At 48.5% G+C, this 17440-nt stretch overlaps 1 protein-coding gene across 1 annotated transcript; it reads right to left on the reverse strand.

Moving 5' to 3' along the window:
• Positions 1-1451: 1451 nt before the first annotated feature.
• On the reverse strand, positions 1452-17440 carry ARHGAP25 (Rho GTPase activating protein 25). Its single transcript, XM_003212378.4, has 11 exons — positions 17091-17440; positions 13208-13401; positions 10967-11054; positions 10479-10598; positions 8174-8381; positions 6534-6666; positions 6025-6098; positions 5382-5503; positions 4948-5147; positions 3736-4316; positions 1452-2983 (listed from the first exon to the last, which is right to left on the reverse strand). Exons 1-11 carry the CDS (start codon positions 17149-17151, stop codon positions 2773-2775), a joined length of 1992 nt encoding a protein of 663 aa, XP_003212426.1. The 5' UTR covers positions 17152-17440; the 3' UTR covers positions 1452-2772.

Below are 17440 nucleotides of genomic sequence, written 5' to 3' on the forward strand. Positions count from 1 at the left end.
CCAACAAACCAAAACACTTTTTTTTTCTTAAAAAAGAAAACCCTCCTTATCCCACAGAACCCAGGAGCACCATCAGCTCACATGATGCCCATGCTGCTCTTGGAAGCTGCTCGCTCCCCCCATGCACTTAGGAATTTCCAGGCCACCTGACCTCCATTGGAAAGTCTATCTTTTAAATATGACCACTGTAAACACTCCACATTTTAATGGGCAGAATATCTTCAAAGAAGTTACTCAGCTCCTCAGAAACAGCTGTGGTTTGATAGCGGCTATTTTGCCTATCTGCAACGGAAATGGGGGAATGCACAGTTTATACTAAATTAACGTGCACTTGTCCTAATCGCAGCATTCTGAGCTGCAGCCAAGCCTTCCCACGTCATCATGCTTTGCCGTGGGCCGCAGAGGAATTATTTGCCTCTTCACACTTTTGATCTGCACAGAAAAGAGCGTGTGGCATTTCCAGCCCACATGCTCACAATGTTTCTCCTGGACCTGATGGAGAAACATCTCCCTAAATGTTTCCCAGGCCTCACGACTAGATCACAGAACCAGGAATGTTGGAAAAGACCTCTAAGATCATCTGGTCCAACCATGACCCACCCCACCATGCCACTAACCACGTCCTTCAGTGCCACATCTCCACAGTTCTTGAGCACCCCCAAGGATGGTGACCCCACCACCTCTCTGGGCAGCTGTGACAGTGCATTTCCACTCTTCCTGGCAAGAAATTTTTGAGATATCCAAACTAAACCTTCCCCAGCAAAACCTAAGGCCATCATCTCTCATCCTATTCCCTCCTCACCACTACCACCTCCTTCCTGGAAGTTGTAGGGACTGATAAGGTCTCCCCTGAGTTTCCTCTTCGCCAGGCTAAACAATCCAATTTCTCTTCTTAACAAGCTCTCTATAAAGGTAAAATATTATTTAAATGCTGAAGTAGCACTCCTGAAGTAATCTGAAATCTCTCAGAAAAGAATGGAAGCAAAATGCTCTGTGGGCTCAAAGTCCTTTCCAACGCAAACCCTTCTGTGATTCCATAATTTCTGAATTACTGAGTTTCAGACCTGAAATGTTGATCAGATTGTTGATAGCAGGGGCAGAGAACCTTATCTATGGGTTGATTTGCACTGGGCACCCTCCATTGTGAGGTGAGCACTGTGATTTTGCAGCACCTCCATGCGTGAATTACTTGAATTGGGCACTGTGAGGCTTTGTAACCTATGGGGACCCTAAGGCAAGGAAAACCACGCAGAGTCTGAGTTTGTCATGGGCATGTTCTGTTTATGGGTCAGGCTCCTAAATGCAGCTCAACTCTTACACGCATTTCCTTCACCTGGATTCTCCATCCATGGCTGAGCAAGGACAGATTCAATACATGCACTATGCCTGAGCTTGAGCCTAAGGAGTTGTCAGCTTCAGGGCTACAGAACTCCGCCACAGCAAGAGCTATATACCCAATAATGGCTTTTATTCTCTACAAACACTTTCCCACTCCCATCTTTCTCTTTTCACAGTCTCTTCTGCATCTCTTTCTCTCTTCAGTTCTTTTTCCTTTGCAGATCTCTGCCAAGCAGTTCTGCAGCCTGTCTGGAGCTGAACTTTCACTTCAAGTCCTCAGTAACAGCAATCCATTTGCATTGTGCTTGGCACAAAAGAGTGCATTTAGTCCTACAATTCTTTGTTGATAACTCCTGCTGATCCCCTTTCTGTACTCACGGAGGCTGGGCTGAGGCTGTGTGTTGTGGGTCACCCTTCTGAATATCAATGTGTGAAGGGTTCCAGGGTCTTGTTCTATTTTTCCTACACCAAAACCTTCAGCAGCAACGTGGTGACTCATTGGCAGGCAGTGCGAAAGCAAGCAGCCAAAGCAACACGTTTACAATTAGCCATGTTGATTAGTCCTCATGCCAATGGCAGCAAGTGATGGGCAGAGACCCAGCATCATCAGTGGGTTGCACCAAGAGGCCAAGAGAATCCTGATGAAATAATGAAAGATAGAGAGCTCCATGTATGGGTGTGTGAAACTCCAAAGTCTCAACAGCAACCATGATGGGTTCATATACACATGGCTGTAAGAATTAGCAAGTTAAAATAAGTGAAGAGCAATTTAACTGAAGAAGTTGTGATTGTTGTGATTTCACAGCTGGAGCTTTCTTATCATTGAGTCTTGCACAGCACAACAAGGGATGGGGCACGAGGTTTCTTGATGGACTCAGCAAGCTGTCTGGGCTTCTCTTGCTCTATAAGAGCAATAACCAAGTGCATATGTTGATGCAAATGTCTTGGTTGTGTTGCTGACAGCATTTGCAGCCCAGCATCCAGGCATGTGGTGAGATGGGCTGTGCCACCCAAGCCTTTGGGTGTTTTCCATCTTCCCAGCTCCAGGATTTAGGGATGCTCTGTTCACTCAGAAGCACTGCTGGTGTCTCCAATACAGAGCCAGCTGGCTGGCAGGAAGGACTCATTGCTTTGATTTTTTGTGTGCAAGATGTTCTGATTGAGCAGCAAGAGGTATCGGCCTGTTCTACAGGTAACTTGAGCAGCTGAAAGAGGACTTGAAAAAACACACAAGAAAAAGCTAAACAGTATTATGGAAATTTCCTGTTTCAGAGCACAAACCAGCCTCTAAATTCCAGGCTCCTTCCTCCGCACAAGCCCACAGCCAGTCGCAGGGCACTGGACAACACAAGTCCCTGACTCTGGTCCTGCTTGGCAATTCCTTTGGATTCGTGCAGCTGCATTTTATGTTTGTGCACAGCTGGATGTCTTCTCCTAGTTGGTTTTGGCATCACTTTTGCTCCTGGATTTAGCAATGGTTTTTATCTCCTCCTCAAGCATCTTGTTTTTCTTCTCCAAGTCCTCCTGCAAGCGCTCCATGTTCTTCAGTTTCAGCTCCAGCTCCTCAGACTTCTTCTTCTCCCTTTCAATGTCCTGGTTCAGCCTCACCACTTTGGCCCAAACGTCGTAGTTTTCCTTCTCGAGGCTGGAGAGAGAAACAGAACACAAAGGTTTGGAGCAGAAGAGAGCTGAGAAGTGAGAGTTTGACTCTCCAGGACTCTGACTTCTCTGTTGTTAAGCAGTAAAGCAAGCTAGAGGTGCTGTCCTGATCCCCTGATCATCACCGGATGCATCTCAGTGCAAGAAATCAAGATATGAGGTAAATAATGATATGATAACAGTATGTGAAACTGTAGTAACAGTGATGGCTACAACCACTGGATGCAGTAATAATACTGCTGTTGAATTCTGGATAGTGCAGTAAGGGCAGTGAGGCACTAGCACAGGTTGCCAGAGACGTGATGCATGCCAATCCATGGAGACACCCAAAGTCAGGCTGGACATGGCTGAGCAACTGATCAAGCTGTGGGTGTCTCTGTTCCTTGCAGGGGTTTGGAGGAGATGAGCTTTTAGGTCCCTTCCAATTCAAACAGTTCTATGATTCTATAATAGTATAATAACGATAAATATGACTATGTAATTATTGCAGAAATATTATAGTACCATACAATGATGTAATAAGAACTATAGAATGTCAACAATGCAGTAACACACTACTAAGTCATGAGAGCACAGCACACAGAATTGAATTTGAGATAATGTTCTATAACGCTGTATGTTATCACTGGTCATTGCTGTTATATGCTGTAGGGTATTACTGGTAAATAATCCTATGCGGTTCTGCTGCTGCAATAAAGATGTTATCAACCCTTGGAGCAGCGCATGGCAGCACGTTACCTTTTAATCTGCTCCTCGTAGGTCTCTTTTTGCGCATCCATTTCTCTCTGCAGCTTCAGGACCATGTTTTGCAGGGACTCCTTGCTCTCTGGAGCAGGCTGGAACACCTCGGAAGGGCTGCTGGCAGGGCTGGTTGGCTCCGGGGGCTGATGGCAGGGGCTGGGGCAGGGCTGGAATTCCTTATCGGAGCAGCTGCTGGCAGGACTGGGGCTGGAGCTGCTGCTTTCCACATGGGAGGTGGGCACGCTGTCGTAAGTTGAAGCCCGGTGAAGGTCGAGCAGCTTGAAAAGATCATGAGATAACGTTCTCTTATGTCCTTCAGTGAGCACAGAACGTGGGTTGCTCTGCGTGGAGCCTTTCCAGAAGTCATTGTTAAATATGTCGTTCCTGTCATTGCTGCCTTTCTCCCCTGGAGATGCAGCAGTCAGGAAGGATTTTCTGTTAGGTAAAGTCTGAGTCCTTTTCCTTGCTTGCATTTTCCACATTCCCAGTGTATCTTTGGATGGTTGCACACCATCTTCGCTGGGTGCACGTGAGCTCACAGCCCGCCCAGGAGCACAGCTGGCACTTGGGTTGTCTTTCTGCAAACAGAGTGGAAGCATTAGGACCGTCTCATTTTGCTCGTGGGCAGTGACTGCAGAGACCTCAATACTGACAAAGGGCACGGTGACTCACACAGCAGGAATGGCCACAGCTTGTCCATAAGAATTGATTTTTATCAGCTGGTAAGGCCCTGGCACTGCTCCCAGAGAAGCTGTGGATGGGCAACCTGATCTGCCTGGGGGCAACCAGCCCACGGCAGGGGTTGAAACTGGGTGGGCTTTGAGGTCCCTCCCAGCCCGAGGCACTCCGTGACTCCATTTTGGATTACGTTGCGTTTTCCATTAAGAAGAGTTCTCTGCTGCGGTTATTTCTTTCTGAGAAAAGACTTTACCCCTCAATGTTTTCACATCACCAACACAAATGGAAAAAGTTTCATCTCTTTTGCCTTTTAACTAAAAAAACTTTAGGTAAAAGAATCATTTTTCCAAGAACAGTAAGTTTTCCAGAGGAAAGAGCTTGTTTTCCAGATCTGTTTCCAGGGATGACAGTTACAGTTCTTTATCCTATAAATAGCAAGCCCTCATATGGCTTGCTGATCCATTTGATCCCATAATCATTAACCAGCCATGTATTGGGCTCCGGTTTTATTCCCCAAGCCTCTACCCTTACCATTTGCCTTTGGACTGAGCTCTCTGCCCTGGGCAACGTGGAGTCCTCTGCAGAGTCCCAGCCCACAGAGCTGCGCAGGATGGGGGTTTTCTTGTCATTCTGTTGGGCTGTTGGGGAGGGCGGCACGTCCTTGGATGGGGGAAAAAGGTCTGCATGGTTGCTGATCATCACGGTCATCACTTTCTGGATTGGCAGCGTGCCTGGAAGAAATCAGAGACTCTCCGAGTTTCACTTGTTTTTCTAAGTATTTCACACCTCTCTACTCTAAGCAAAATTCACCAAATTCCTGAATTGCATGGAATCCACAGAGGGAATACACAATTCCTTAGGTTAGAAAGTATTTAATTTCAGGTTTTTCATTTTCCAGTTTGTGGGTGCAAATTTGTACTTCAGTATATCAAAAAGACATCAATTATTGCAGGAGTCACTTTCACCTCTCATAATAGTTGCAGGATCCTCCATCTTGGGTCTGATGAGGTTCACTCCAATCACTGTTGCCAGGTTATCCACACTCATCTTGTTGACGCCAGAGTTCAGCTGTATTTCATATAGAAACCTATCAGGACCCAAGGGCAAGCATTTCCAATCAGAGAAAGAAGACTATACAAAAGTCTGAGATACCTTAGATACCCAATTACTCTGTTCTCACCCTCTAATTCCCAAGGATAGAAGAATGTAAGTGCCTTACAAATGTATGCTGGAGCTGGGTCTTGGTGGTGGCAGTAAGAAAACCGCCATGTGATGACCAACACATCCCCCAAAAAACAGAAAAAAGGGGAAAAATCCATCTGATATTTAACAACCAGAGAAAAATCACACATCACTCAGGGTGAAAGCTGGCTGCTTCATTGTGCAAGGCTTTGTGATAAAAAGGCTTTGTGTTTTTATTCTCAGGAGTTCATAAGTGAGTTTGTATGCATTCACACTCAGATATCTTTGAGATGTTCAGCCCAATGGTGGAAACTCTTAAAAGTCAAGATCTAGTGGCTGATGGGGAGTCAACCTCAATCTTTAGGGTGATATTCCTCCTCACCAACATCTAATTGGAGCTGTTTGTATCTGATGCAAAAGACTGACCTGCAGATGTAGCTGAGGAGGTTGTAGTTGTCTCTGGGAAGAAGAGACAGCTGCTTCAGGAGGTCCTGATGCCCCTAAATGCAAGTTAAGGAACAGCTTTGTGAAGATGCACGGACGTACATGGGTTGAAGAGAGGCTCTGTGTTGCTCCAGCCATCCCTGTGTGGTGTCACCTCCTGGCATTTGCATGCAACTGTGGCAATGCCATTTCTTAGGGAGACCCAGCAAAGACTGGGGATGCTCTCTGTCTCATTTTCTTGTGCAGAGGAGCAGTGTCCATGAGTACCTTCTTGCTTTTCCACCCAAACACAGCATTAGGACAGGGCAGCTCTCATTGCATTTCACTCATCTGACTCTCACCCACACCCCTGCTCCCATTCTTGCTGCTACCTGGAGCCCTCCGCCACAGGACAGCAGCTGCATGAGCTGCTGTCATGCTCTTAGATCTGCTATGGAAACCTAAGCTTTCATTTTAAGTCCAGAAGGAGAGAAACGAATGCACTTCTGTACCTTTTTCTGGTCCACGTCCAGTGTTTGGCCACAGAGCAGGAAGTCCTCATACTGCATCCATGGCACAACTGGCTCAGGAAGCTCCCGTAGGTACAGCTTGAGCAGAGAGGCCACAGTGTGCACATCCGTGTCCCTGCAAAGCCAAAGGTGAGACTCAAACCCAGCCGGTGAGCAATCCCTGCTCCATGCTTTGTGTATAGATGCATGAGGTGCAGAACTACAAACAGGGAGCAACAAAAAGCCAGTAGCAGCTCACAGGGCACCCCAAGTCAGGGAATGGCCCCATTTGGCCAAATAATCTGCTTGGCGAAGATTTTCCCTGCTGCACGTCCCCAGCCTGCGCTGAATTTTGCATGCAAACCCAGTCTGCAGGCATTCACACGTTTGGCAGGAGCTCCCCACTCTGCATTGCCTGGGGTTTGGAAGATTAACAGCAATTACTGAAGATGTTCTGCCGGGCCAGATGTTTGCAGCTTTGCATACCATGTAGTTTACATTATGTCAAAAGGACACTGTCAAGACAGTAAGTCTCTCATTTGACCTACCTTGAAGTTGCTTAAACTCTTATAAACTTCTAGCAAAAATCCCGCAGGTCATTTATTTTTAGGATTGGTTGGGGTTTCTAAACGAACCCGCAGAATCACAGAGGAATTTTTTCAGAGCCACATTTTTGTAGGGCCTACCAATAGATATCCTGGATGCCTGGGCTGCACCAACAGTTTTCTAAGGCTCCCCACCCAGTCGTGCTGTGCTTTGTGTGTGCCAGTGCAAACCCAAACCGGCTGCAAACCCAGCACCTCGCAGCATTCACCTTTCTGGAAACCCCTTTACTGGCCTTGCTGAAGATATTTTATGTGAAGTGCACAGGGAGTGCTGCAGTGATGCTCATCTGAGCCCTGTAGGGTTAATGTGGCAGGTCCGAGGAGCAGTGCCAACTTCCCTTGCTGCAAAACACTATTATTCAAAAAAAAAAAAAAAGCTTCACCTTCCTATGACCCCCTACAGGTTGTAACGGGACTCGGGGACACAGAAAGCAAGAAATAATCAGCTGCAACATGCAGGGCTGGGATTGTTATGCTTCGAAAGCAGCAAACACTGCCTCCCTGGGGGATACAGGCAGCACCAGGGGGCTCTCTTGGCTTTAGGGGATTTGCTTTTCCCTCTCAGCCCGGCAGAGGAAGGGATTTGGGAGGAGGCAGCTTTTGAGCAGCCAAAATCTCTCTCTTATTTCTCTGTGGGAAAAGCAGCAGGGGGAAAGTTCCAAGCCAATGGGCTGTCAGAGAAGAAATTATTCTGTGAGGTTTAGGGTATTCTCTGAACGTATTTGCACTGCTCTTCTTGCTCTTCTTTCCCTAAACCTCTGTCTTTAGCTATGCGCTTTGTAGGCTCTTCCCTTTGCCTTCTTTGCTGGCTGGAACAACACTCATTGTGTGGCTCTCCAGCATCCCTAAACTCCTCCCTCAGATCTGCATCCATCTCCCATAATAATCCTTTTGAGGGGAGCCCCTCTCTGTGTGCTGAACCCTTCTGCTGGCCCCAAGTCTCCATCAGTGCACTGCTGAGTTTCTGCAGGGGAGCCAGGCCACTTTTCCCCAGATTTTGGGGTGCAAGCTGAGCAGGAAAGAGGGAATCAACATTACCTGCCAAATGATGGCCTTTCCCCAGCATCAAAGGCATCCCTGAGCTGCTTCACCAGGTTGTCCTGGCCGGGGAGGCGGAAGATGCCCTCTTCATTCACCCCATGCTCCCGGATGAACTCGGCACATTTCTGCACCAGGATGGGCACCTGGTGCTGCCCAAACTTCTGCTCGTAGGCCATGGTCTCTGCCAAGCGTTGGCCAAACACCGCTAGGGAGAGGACACTGGGGTTAGAGGAGCTTTGCTTGAGGTGCTCAGCGCTGTGTGCAAAGGGGACAGCAGCACTTCTTCCTAAAAGTGAAAGCTTCCAAGAGCTGTGCAAGCTGAGGGCGCGCAGGGAAGTGCTCCCAGAGAAATAACAGCAAAATGGGACATCCTCCAAACAATTATATTCCCAAAATGAATAAATTGTATAATTACGGAATCATTAAGGTTGCAAAGACCACCAGGGTCTCCAAGTCCAACCCCAACCCATCCCCATTATTGACCATGTCCCCAAGTGCCACATCTCCACAGATCCTGACCGCCTCCCTGGGCAGCCTGTGCCAGTGCCCTACCATTCTTTTAGAGAAGAAATTGTTCCTAACACCCAGCCTGAACCTCCCCTTTCCCTCTCAGTGCACTGAAGCAATGTTCTGCAGCAGGCGGTACCTTTCCTTCGGAGCAAAGGCTTTTTCCTCCTGAACTCACGGAAAAAGAAGAGCTCAAAGGTGAGGAGGCAGCAGCCTGCATCCCAGCTCTTCCTCCTTGGAGCCCCAGCACAAGAATCCCAGCTTGTCCTGGCTTTGGGGTAATGACAAATGGTCCTGTGGTCTTCTGCTATGGTTTTGTAGTGCATTCACTGCACGCTCTGAAGGCTGAAATGGTTCCTGTGCTTCTTCCAAACCAGGAAACTGCAAGTATGCACCCTCATCTGGAACCACAAACTTGTCTGCACCTGCCTGGCTGTGGGGTGTTTTGTTTATAAGGGAGCTGCTTACAGTTATAAATAATGAATATAAATCTGTCATTGTGCACAATAGAAGCAAATCCAACACCTTCACTGTGTTTTAAAAGCACACCTTGCCTTGATGCCAAAAACACACAGCATGAAGTTTTGGGGTCTGTTCATCTTTATGTTGGCATAAAATGCAGCTCTGCAGTGCCTGACTTCTCTGCTGTCCCCAGAGCTCTTGTACTACTATAAATTTACATTTCCCATCATGTAAGATCACTTTATCTGGCTGGAAGAAGCCCAGCAGCCTCTGAAGCTTAAGCAAGGATCAGCTGTTGAGTTGTCATTATTAGAGCCAGGAGGGGCAATACCCACCTGGCTCAAAGAATCCTCATTTCAGCTGCACATTGCTGCCAACCCTGGGGCACAGCACCAGTTTAGAGATAGAAAACATCTGGATTGCAAATGAAACCAGCCTCAAAACTGCTGTGATATCTATTCAGGGGAAACTACGGGAGATCAGAGCTGCATGGTGCCTGTAGAGCTGCAGCATAGGGCACAATCTGCATGAAAAATGGTATAAATGGTCAACACGAAGCATGGAGACGAGGAGGAGAGGCTCAGGACTGTTGTTTCTTTTGCAAAAGAGCTGTAGGGGCTTGCAGCCCTGCTTGGACCTTGCTTGTAGGTGTTCATCCTTATAGGAAAAGTCTGGATAATTCTCCCTTATAGGAAGGGGGTAATTTATCTATATAGGAAGAGTGGCTGGAGTGAGCTTTGCTGCTTCCCTTGTGGGCATTGCCCACGGTGGCAATTTCAAGGTATGCTCTTCTGATGGGTTTTGTCTGATCCCTCCCTGACCACAAGTGAGGATCTATCACATGGGAGAGGTGATGGTGTGCCCAAGGCAGAGTCTGCAGAGAGAATGGAGTAAGGAGGACCGGGCAGAGGAAGGCAAAGGGAAAAGCAAAGAAGGAAAACTGGCAGTGAAAAGGTGAGATTTTTTTCAGTGCCTTATCACTGATTCATTGAATCTCACTGAACCATGATTGAGTGGGAAGGGGAACTAGGAATAGGATCCTTCAATAGGAAGGAATGGAGTTGTTCTCAAGAATGACAATTTCTGGAGTCAACGGGGCAATGAAGAAGCTCCCAAAAGATGTTGAAAGCAGCAGGGGAATCTGATGGCCATTTGCTTAACTCTGCAGCAGACCAACACCACGAGGTCCAGCCTCAAGGAAGGTCTCTAAAGCATTGCACGTCCCATTTTCTTGGAATTAGGAGCCCAGCTTTGAAACCCTTGCTCAGCAGCAGCATGGAGTGTGAGATGCTATGAAACCATCCCTCCAAGAGCTGATCCCACTGCCTGTTACCTCCTGAGGTTGAACCCAGCACCCGTCGGATGGATTTAACCCATTCCTCCATATCGGACTGGGAGCTGGCCATGAGCACACAGGTGTCCTGCCCAGCCCGGTTCTGGTCTCCAGAGAGCCCTGCAAAAAGCAGTTATAGACCATGTATAGTGAAGGTTGGGATAGGAATGGCAAATTCGTCTTGTCTTTGCTGAATATTTTTGGCTCCCAGTTTCCCTAATAACGTCTGCTTGGCTGTGAAAGGAAGCAGCTCTCTAATGTTTTGACCTCGCCGAAGCTTTAAGAAGGGAACAGAAAGTGCTTAATGTAACAACATGGGATGTTCCAGCATGTGGATGTTGAAAGGAAGACGTTTTTTTATGCAGTGCTGGGGGAGGTGTTGAAAAGAAATGGGAGGGAAGGGTCAGGCGCAATGACGTGCCCAAATGGTTTGGGGCTACCAGTCCATCCCAACAAGCATGCAGTGAAAGAGAAGGAAGCGTTCTCACCTGGGATAATTTCAAAGATAAATTTCCCTCCTTCCTCTGGGTTGCTAGCCACCTCCTTGATGGTGCTTCCCTGGAGAGACAGGCAGCCCTAGGACCAAGCAGAGCAGGAGCTGCCAATCCCCACGTCCCACCTCTGAGAGGTGACACGAGGTAGTGTCAGCCCTGGGCATCAGACTCCCTTGTTTGAGACAGATTGCAGGAACTGAGTTTTTCATTGCATTTCTCATTAAAAATACATGTGTGTATATATATATATATAAAATCATTAAGGTTGGAAGAAAACACAAGATCATCCAGTCCAACCCCAACAAACCCCCACCATGCCCACTAAACCACGTCCCCAGGTGCCACATCTACTCTTTTCCTGAACATCTCCTGGGATGGCACCTCCTTTATATATACATATATATATCTTCAAAATAACTTAATAAAGGATGCATATATACATATATATGTATATATACACACACAAATACATATATGTGTATATGTAAAATGACTTCAAGCAATAAGAAACACTTCTTAAATGCCAGTTTTTCTGATGAAGTTGTTTTCACAGTGAGAGCACTGTTTGATTTCCTCTTTCGTTTTTTCCTCCCCTCTCATGTTTTTCTCCTTTCTCATGTTTTTTTAACCCCTGTTGGGGATAGAGGAAGAAAGTGCAAAGGAGAAGGGACATGACAATGCATAGAGAGCCTCTTTTTGCTGCACTGGAACAGGAAATTTCTTCTTTTAATGCAGTGCCACTTAAAAACAAAACGGAAAAAGTTTACAAGAGAGGAGCAGAGAAAAAAGAAGAAAATTGAGAAAAAGAAAGGAAAAAAAAAAAGCAAAGCAGAAAACAGCTGTTTCCTTTGGTTCTTCCTTTCACAAATGAACAGAGCCAACAGCTCGGTCACTGTGGGAGGCGATGGGTGGGGAGCAGACAGGGCGCGTGGGATGGAGTGGGTGTATGAGTCAGCACTGGCAGCCTACAGAGGCAGAAATAGTGATTTTCTCCCTAATTTCAGGCTTCTGAAAGCTGTTGGGTTCCTATGGGCAGCGAGGATTCAACCGTCAGTTCTCCAAGAGCCCCGAATGTGGTGGCATCGAGCTGAATGCTGGTGGGAACAGCTTGAAGCGAGGTGTGCCGATGGGGAGGGCTGCTGAAAGCACTATCAGCAGCAATCAGCTTTGATACAGCACTTTCAGTTTCTACATTTCTATTTAGAGCTGGGGAAACAGCTCCTCCCAAACACCTCTGAGAGGGGAAAAAGCCGTAAACAGGGTATGCATCCCATCACCTCTGCCCCTTGTTTCACCCCCAGGGTCCGCTGATCATTTTCCCCTTTGGAATTTTGTTAGCTTGGAATTGTTTTTGCTACTGGCACCAATTTGCACAGTGAACATCTCTTCTGGCAAAAAGGAGGCTCTTTCCCCCAGAACAAGCAAAAGATGGTGGTGAAAATTCTCACAGTGTGGAGAACGCAGTTGAAATTATCCACATACATTGGGAAAACAAGCTGATTTCCTCCCAGCAACTGTATTCCAACACATCCCCTGAGCAATAGTTTGGGTGGGTGGCACAGAGGGCTCATTGCAGCCCCAAAAGAGACCCAAACACTGGTGTGCTGGCAGGGCTGGGGACATTGGGTGCAGACACCTACATCATGCTGCAGTGGGGATCGCAGGCATTGTGCACAGGGTTGTGTGCATGCTGTGATCTCTTGGAGATCCAAAAACCATCCAAACACAGCAACTTTCAAGCCCTGAAAGGAGCAGGCAGTGGACAGGTTTCCTGCAGCTGTGCAGGGTGGAAGAGGGCCAAGGAACAAACCCCATCCACGTGGCCCAACCTCCTGCCAGGATAGGATGCGAACTGAAAGGCTGGAGAAAGATTTCCTTTCCTTATCTCTCTCCTCAGAGGGGCCCTCACTCCATCTCCCACCCCAGCCATGAGGTCCATCAGGGCTGTCTCAAGACCAAAAGATTGCTTGCTTTCTCCTACAAGCACCCCATGAGATGTCTCCAATCTCATGTGCCCTATGTGCTCACCCCAAACACAGAGCTGCCACATCTCCCTGGCCTACGTCTGTTGTCCCGGAGGACAGGCAATGCCTGTGGGCACCATACGAATTTCAGCACATGGATGAAGATCCTCACAAGGATATCCCGTCATTGTTACCACCCCAAGGCAACAAACCCTCTTTAAAACCAAACTCCAGCCCCATCCCCAAAGAGCAAAGCAAGTCCCCAACCTACCTGCGGCTTGGTGTCATCCTCATCCTTGTAGTAGTAGAGCTGTTGGCCCCGCAGCACGAAGTACCGCTGCTGCCAGTTCTTGACGATGGAGCGCTGCTTCTTCAGCCAACCCAACTTCAGCGGCCGCTCCATGGCGCTGGGGGGGCCAGGCTGGGGGGTCACGGCCTCACCGCTCATCACACTCCTGGAGCGGGCTGTGGGGACAGGATTGGGGGATGGAGGGGATGGAGGCACCAGCCCAATTCAAACAGTGAGAGCTCTCAGCTCCTTTGCTTGCACCCAGCAAACTGGCTAGCTAGTTGTAAAGGAAGTGGCTGCAGTATCTATCAGCCCGTGCTTCCTTTTTCCTGCGTAGGAGTCATTGTCTTGCAAGCAAGAAGAAAATCATAAGCTTTTTCTTTTCTTTTTTTTTTCTTTCTCCCTAATGGGAGTGTGTGTTTTCTTATCCCCACCCCAAACAGGCTGCAGCTGTGAGATCGGAGTGATCCAGCCTGGCCCAAAAAAATACAAATCAGCAACACAACTGCCTGGAAAATGAAGTTTTGCCTTTTGTGTGATGTTGCTGAAGGGGATGATCTCCTGCAATGAGACTGGAAATTTCCAAGGGAGGAAGGGGGGATTTGTTGCTGTCCCATCTCCTGCTGCAGTGTCCCCATCTGCTACTGCATGGGTGTTTCCCATGCATCTTGTGCCATGGATCAGCACATGGCCCCTCTATAAAAGCTTCTGCATAGCAAATGCCTCAGGAAGAATCATTTCTGGGAGGGATAATTTGGGTTTTACTTGCACTGTAGGACCCCAGTGCCCACCCAGCCATGTAGGGGGAGCATTTAGGGTAGAACCAGATGTGTGACTGCAGGGGAATTCAGTTTCTCTGCTCTGCACATGGTCACTTCTGACATCTCCCCTGCTAAAGCTAATGGTGATGGTGATAAAGGGAAGCTGTGGCTGACCCAGTGCTCTGAACCCAAGCATATGCTTTTCCCCTTGAGTCGGTCAGCAGAGCTGCAAAAGCAAGAGCTGCTAGTGTTGGGGGATTCCTGGCCTTGTGCAAAAGATAAGCTTCAAAAAATGGAAAATCAACACTTAGCCATTGCAGCCTGGTGGTATTTGGGATTGCACTACATAGGCACCCCATGAGGAGCATGAAGCTGCAAAATATTTTGCATGTATCACTGTGTGGTTAGCAAATCCATCAGGGATGATGCAGATCAGGATTGCGCCCTACTTCCCTTTCCAAAATCCCCTGGAGCAAGAAGCTCCTCTGAGTTCTACCAACATCATCCAGAGCTCAGCATGGATGGGGCACTCCAGGCTCACCACAGTATTGCAAATCCATTTCCAAAGAAGGATGGTGAATACAAACATCAGCCTCCAATATTTGGTGTGGGTGCTGCTCATATCTCATCGTGTGCTGACGTGGGACGCTGTGAGCAGGGACCTTTGAAAGGGATTTGCCACCCTCTCCTGGGCAGTGAGTTTTGGGTCCATGCTCACAGCTGAGCTGATGGGAATTTGGGATGCAGTGGTGTTCAGGGAGATGCTGTTATCCCAACTCAGCTGTTCCCATCTGCCAGCTCTATTCATTTTCCCCAGCTCAGGTATTGCATTGACAAGGAAAAATCATCTCTTTTATGAAGAAGGGAACTTTTGATTACCTTTTTTTGACGATTTCAATCTCTCTCTCGGCCCATCACCACAGCATCAGTGCTCTGCTCTGCATCAAGGCAGTGACCTTGCTGCTGCTGCTGCTACACTGACTTAAATTGCTGAGCTAAAATTGCCCAGACCTTGCTGGAAATACGATTTGTTCCTATTTTCATCCTTCTTCCCTGATGCAGACAGAACAGTGCAGTACACTGTGTTCCCTTTGCTTTCTCATCAGCTCTTCCTAAACACCAGACATGCAACCATGTGTGGCCCAGCCATGATCCCTCACATACATGAGCATGACACGTGCAGGTGTATTTTCCCTCTCCCTGTGCTCTGGGCTGACTTAAGTACAAAAGAGAGCTTTGCAGGCTTGTTTGTACCCACTGCACGAGCAGTCTTTGGTTGCAGGGTTCACACAGAGGTGTGCAATGGGAGCTGCTGTGGGGAGCTTGGCTTTGCAAGCAGTGTTGCTATTTTTTGCCCAGTAGAAAGTCCTCTGTTTAAACAAAACCAGAGCTACCGAGGCTGTGGGTCCCTCCCTGACCACTTTTCCATATTTCTACCTCCTGTGGTCAGCACTGAAGATCTCACGTGGGGTTGAGGTGAAGTTATTCCCAAGGTGGCTCAGCGCTTGCAGCCCTTCATCCCTGGTAGGAAAAAGTTTGCTGAGAGCAAACGCTGCACTCCCCAAAGCGTTTCCTGCAGTAACCGCCTTCAAAGCTGAATGTTTCCTCCAAACAGCCTTTCTCCTCCTCCAGCCCTGGGCATTGCAGAGAGGAGCTCTGCCAAAGTGCCATTTGCAGGAGGCATTGCAGCAGGTGCCCCTGTGGTGCCACATCACCACTGGTCCCTGCTCCAAATCCTCATCTCGTGCAAGCATCCCCATTGGATGGAATGTTGGGGATGTGCAATGAAACCCAACAGAAGCAAACCTTCTACAAAAGGTTTTGCAATGAGAATTGCAAACAAAGCTTTCTCTTTCATGGAAATAAATGGTGTGTGTACATCTCAGCATGCGGAAGCACACAGCACCCAGCACTCAGCACTCCGTCCCAGGGCTCTCAAAGCTGTGGTCACCACTGGTGACATGCAGAGGGAAGTGCACAGAGCCAGGATCCAGCAAGGCAATGGTGACTCATTTGAGATGATTTTCCACCCGTGAGTCACATCCCTGCAGGCAGAGGACCAGGCACCCCAAAGTATACGATGAGAGTCACTGCAAAGAGCTGAGCTCTCAGGGTCCTGCACACACACCTCGTGTTGCAGTGCAGCTTTAGGTGACCAGTGCTGCCTTGTCCAGGGCCATGTGCAGAGCAGTGCTTGGCAGCCTCAGCCAAAGTGGCTTCAGGTAAAAGTCCCAACAGCCTTTGCAAGAAAATACAGCCAAGATGAGCTTGCAAGCTGATGCGCAATGTAAGACGAACTCAGAACTGCAGAGACTGCTGGGTCAATGAAGCCACCAAAGTGCACCTTGGCCAAGTTTTGACACCATTAAGAACCTTTGCTTTGCTGCCTGCACACACTCATGCACTCCTTCCTCACCCCTAAACTCTTCTCCTTTGCTGTTTGACCCAAATGCTGTGATATTTTGGCCATAGAGCCCAACATGGGGACCTCTCACTGCTTCCTCAGGATATTTCAAAGTGGTTTTCATCCTGCAATGGATCCCACAGTGGATGTGAGCTGTGCAAAGCCTGAGCACAGTCAGGAAAGCGTTCAGCAAGGCCACATGGGACTCTACACCTCTGGTGAGAGGAAATTGGTGACGTCAGGTGGGAGAAGAAACCTGAGAAAGGGCAAGGATGCTTCCTCCACCTGCACCGCTCCGCCTCCTGCAAGACTTGCTCAGCAAAACGAGCAAATGGGCTTTGAGCAAAAGGAGCAAATGGCTCAAAACCCGGATTTCCAGTGGGCAGCAGCTCCATGCTGCCAGTGTCCCTCTGTCCCCAACACCATAGGGCCATCCCAGCTGTGTTCCCACTGCACAGCAGTGCAGCTTTGCAAAGCAATTCTTGCAAAGGGATTCTTGCAAAGCATTTCTCGCCGATCATTTGCAAACCATGCGCTGTCTCCAACACAGCCACCAGGGCCGCGTCCCCATGCCGACACCCAGAAGGGGGTTGGGTTTGGGCTGCAGCTGCAATGGCTGCAGGGCTTGGACGCAAGCACCCCACAGACCCCAAGAAGGCCAAGAAGGCTGAAGAATGGCATAAAGAAGTACTCACGGTACCTATTTTGGCAGCTTCCATTTTCAGGTTGAAATCCCAGTTCCGTGGCAGCTTGAGGGACATTATGGATCAGGAGGGTTTGGCGTTTGGTCTCCAGGGGGGGGCAGGTTTGGAGAAGGGCTGAAGTGGAGCTCGGACGGCCCCGTGGCCACCCTTTGCCTGGGGTCTGATCCCCCAACGCAGCGTGACGGCCCGCTGACGGCTGCTTTGCCAACGTACTTCCTCCTCCCTCCTCTGCAAGCAACCCCATAAAAGTCCTTTCCTGCCCCGCCAAGCTCTTGCCTTGCTTCCCCCTCTTGCCAAGGCGCTGCTTTTGCCTTAATTTTTGCTCCACTTTGCGTGGGGACGCAGT

Source organism: Meleagris gallopavo, chromosome 24 (assembly GCF_000146605.3).
Source record: "Meleagris gallopavo isolate NT-WF06-2002-E0010 breed Aviagen turkey brand Nicholas breeding stock chromosome 24, Turkey_5.1, whole genome shotgun sequence".
Classification (NCBI taxonomy): Eukaryota; Metazoa; Chordata; class Aves; order Galliformes; family Phasianidae; genus Meleagris; species Meleagris gallopavo.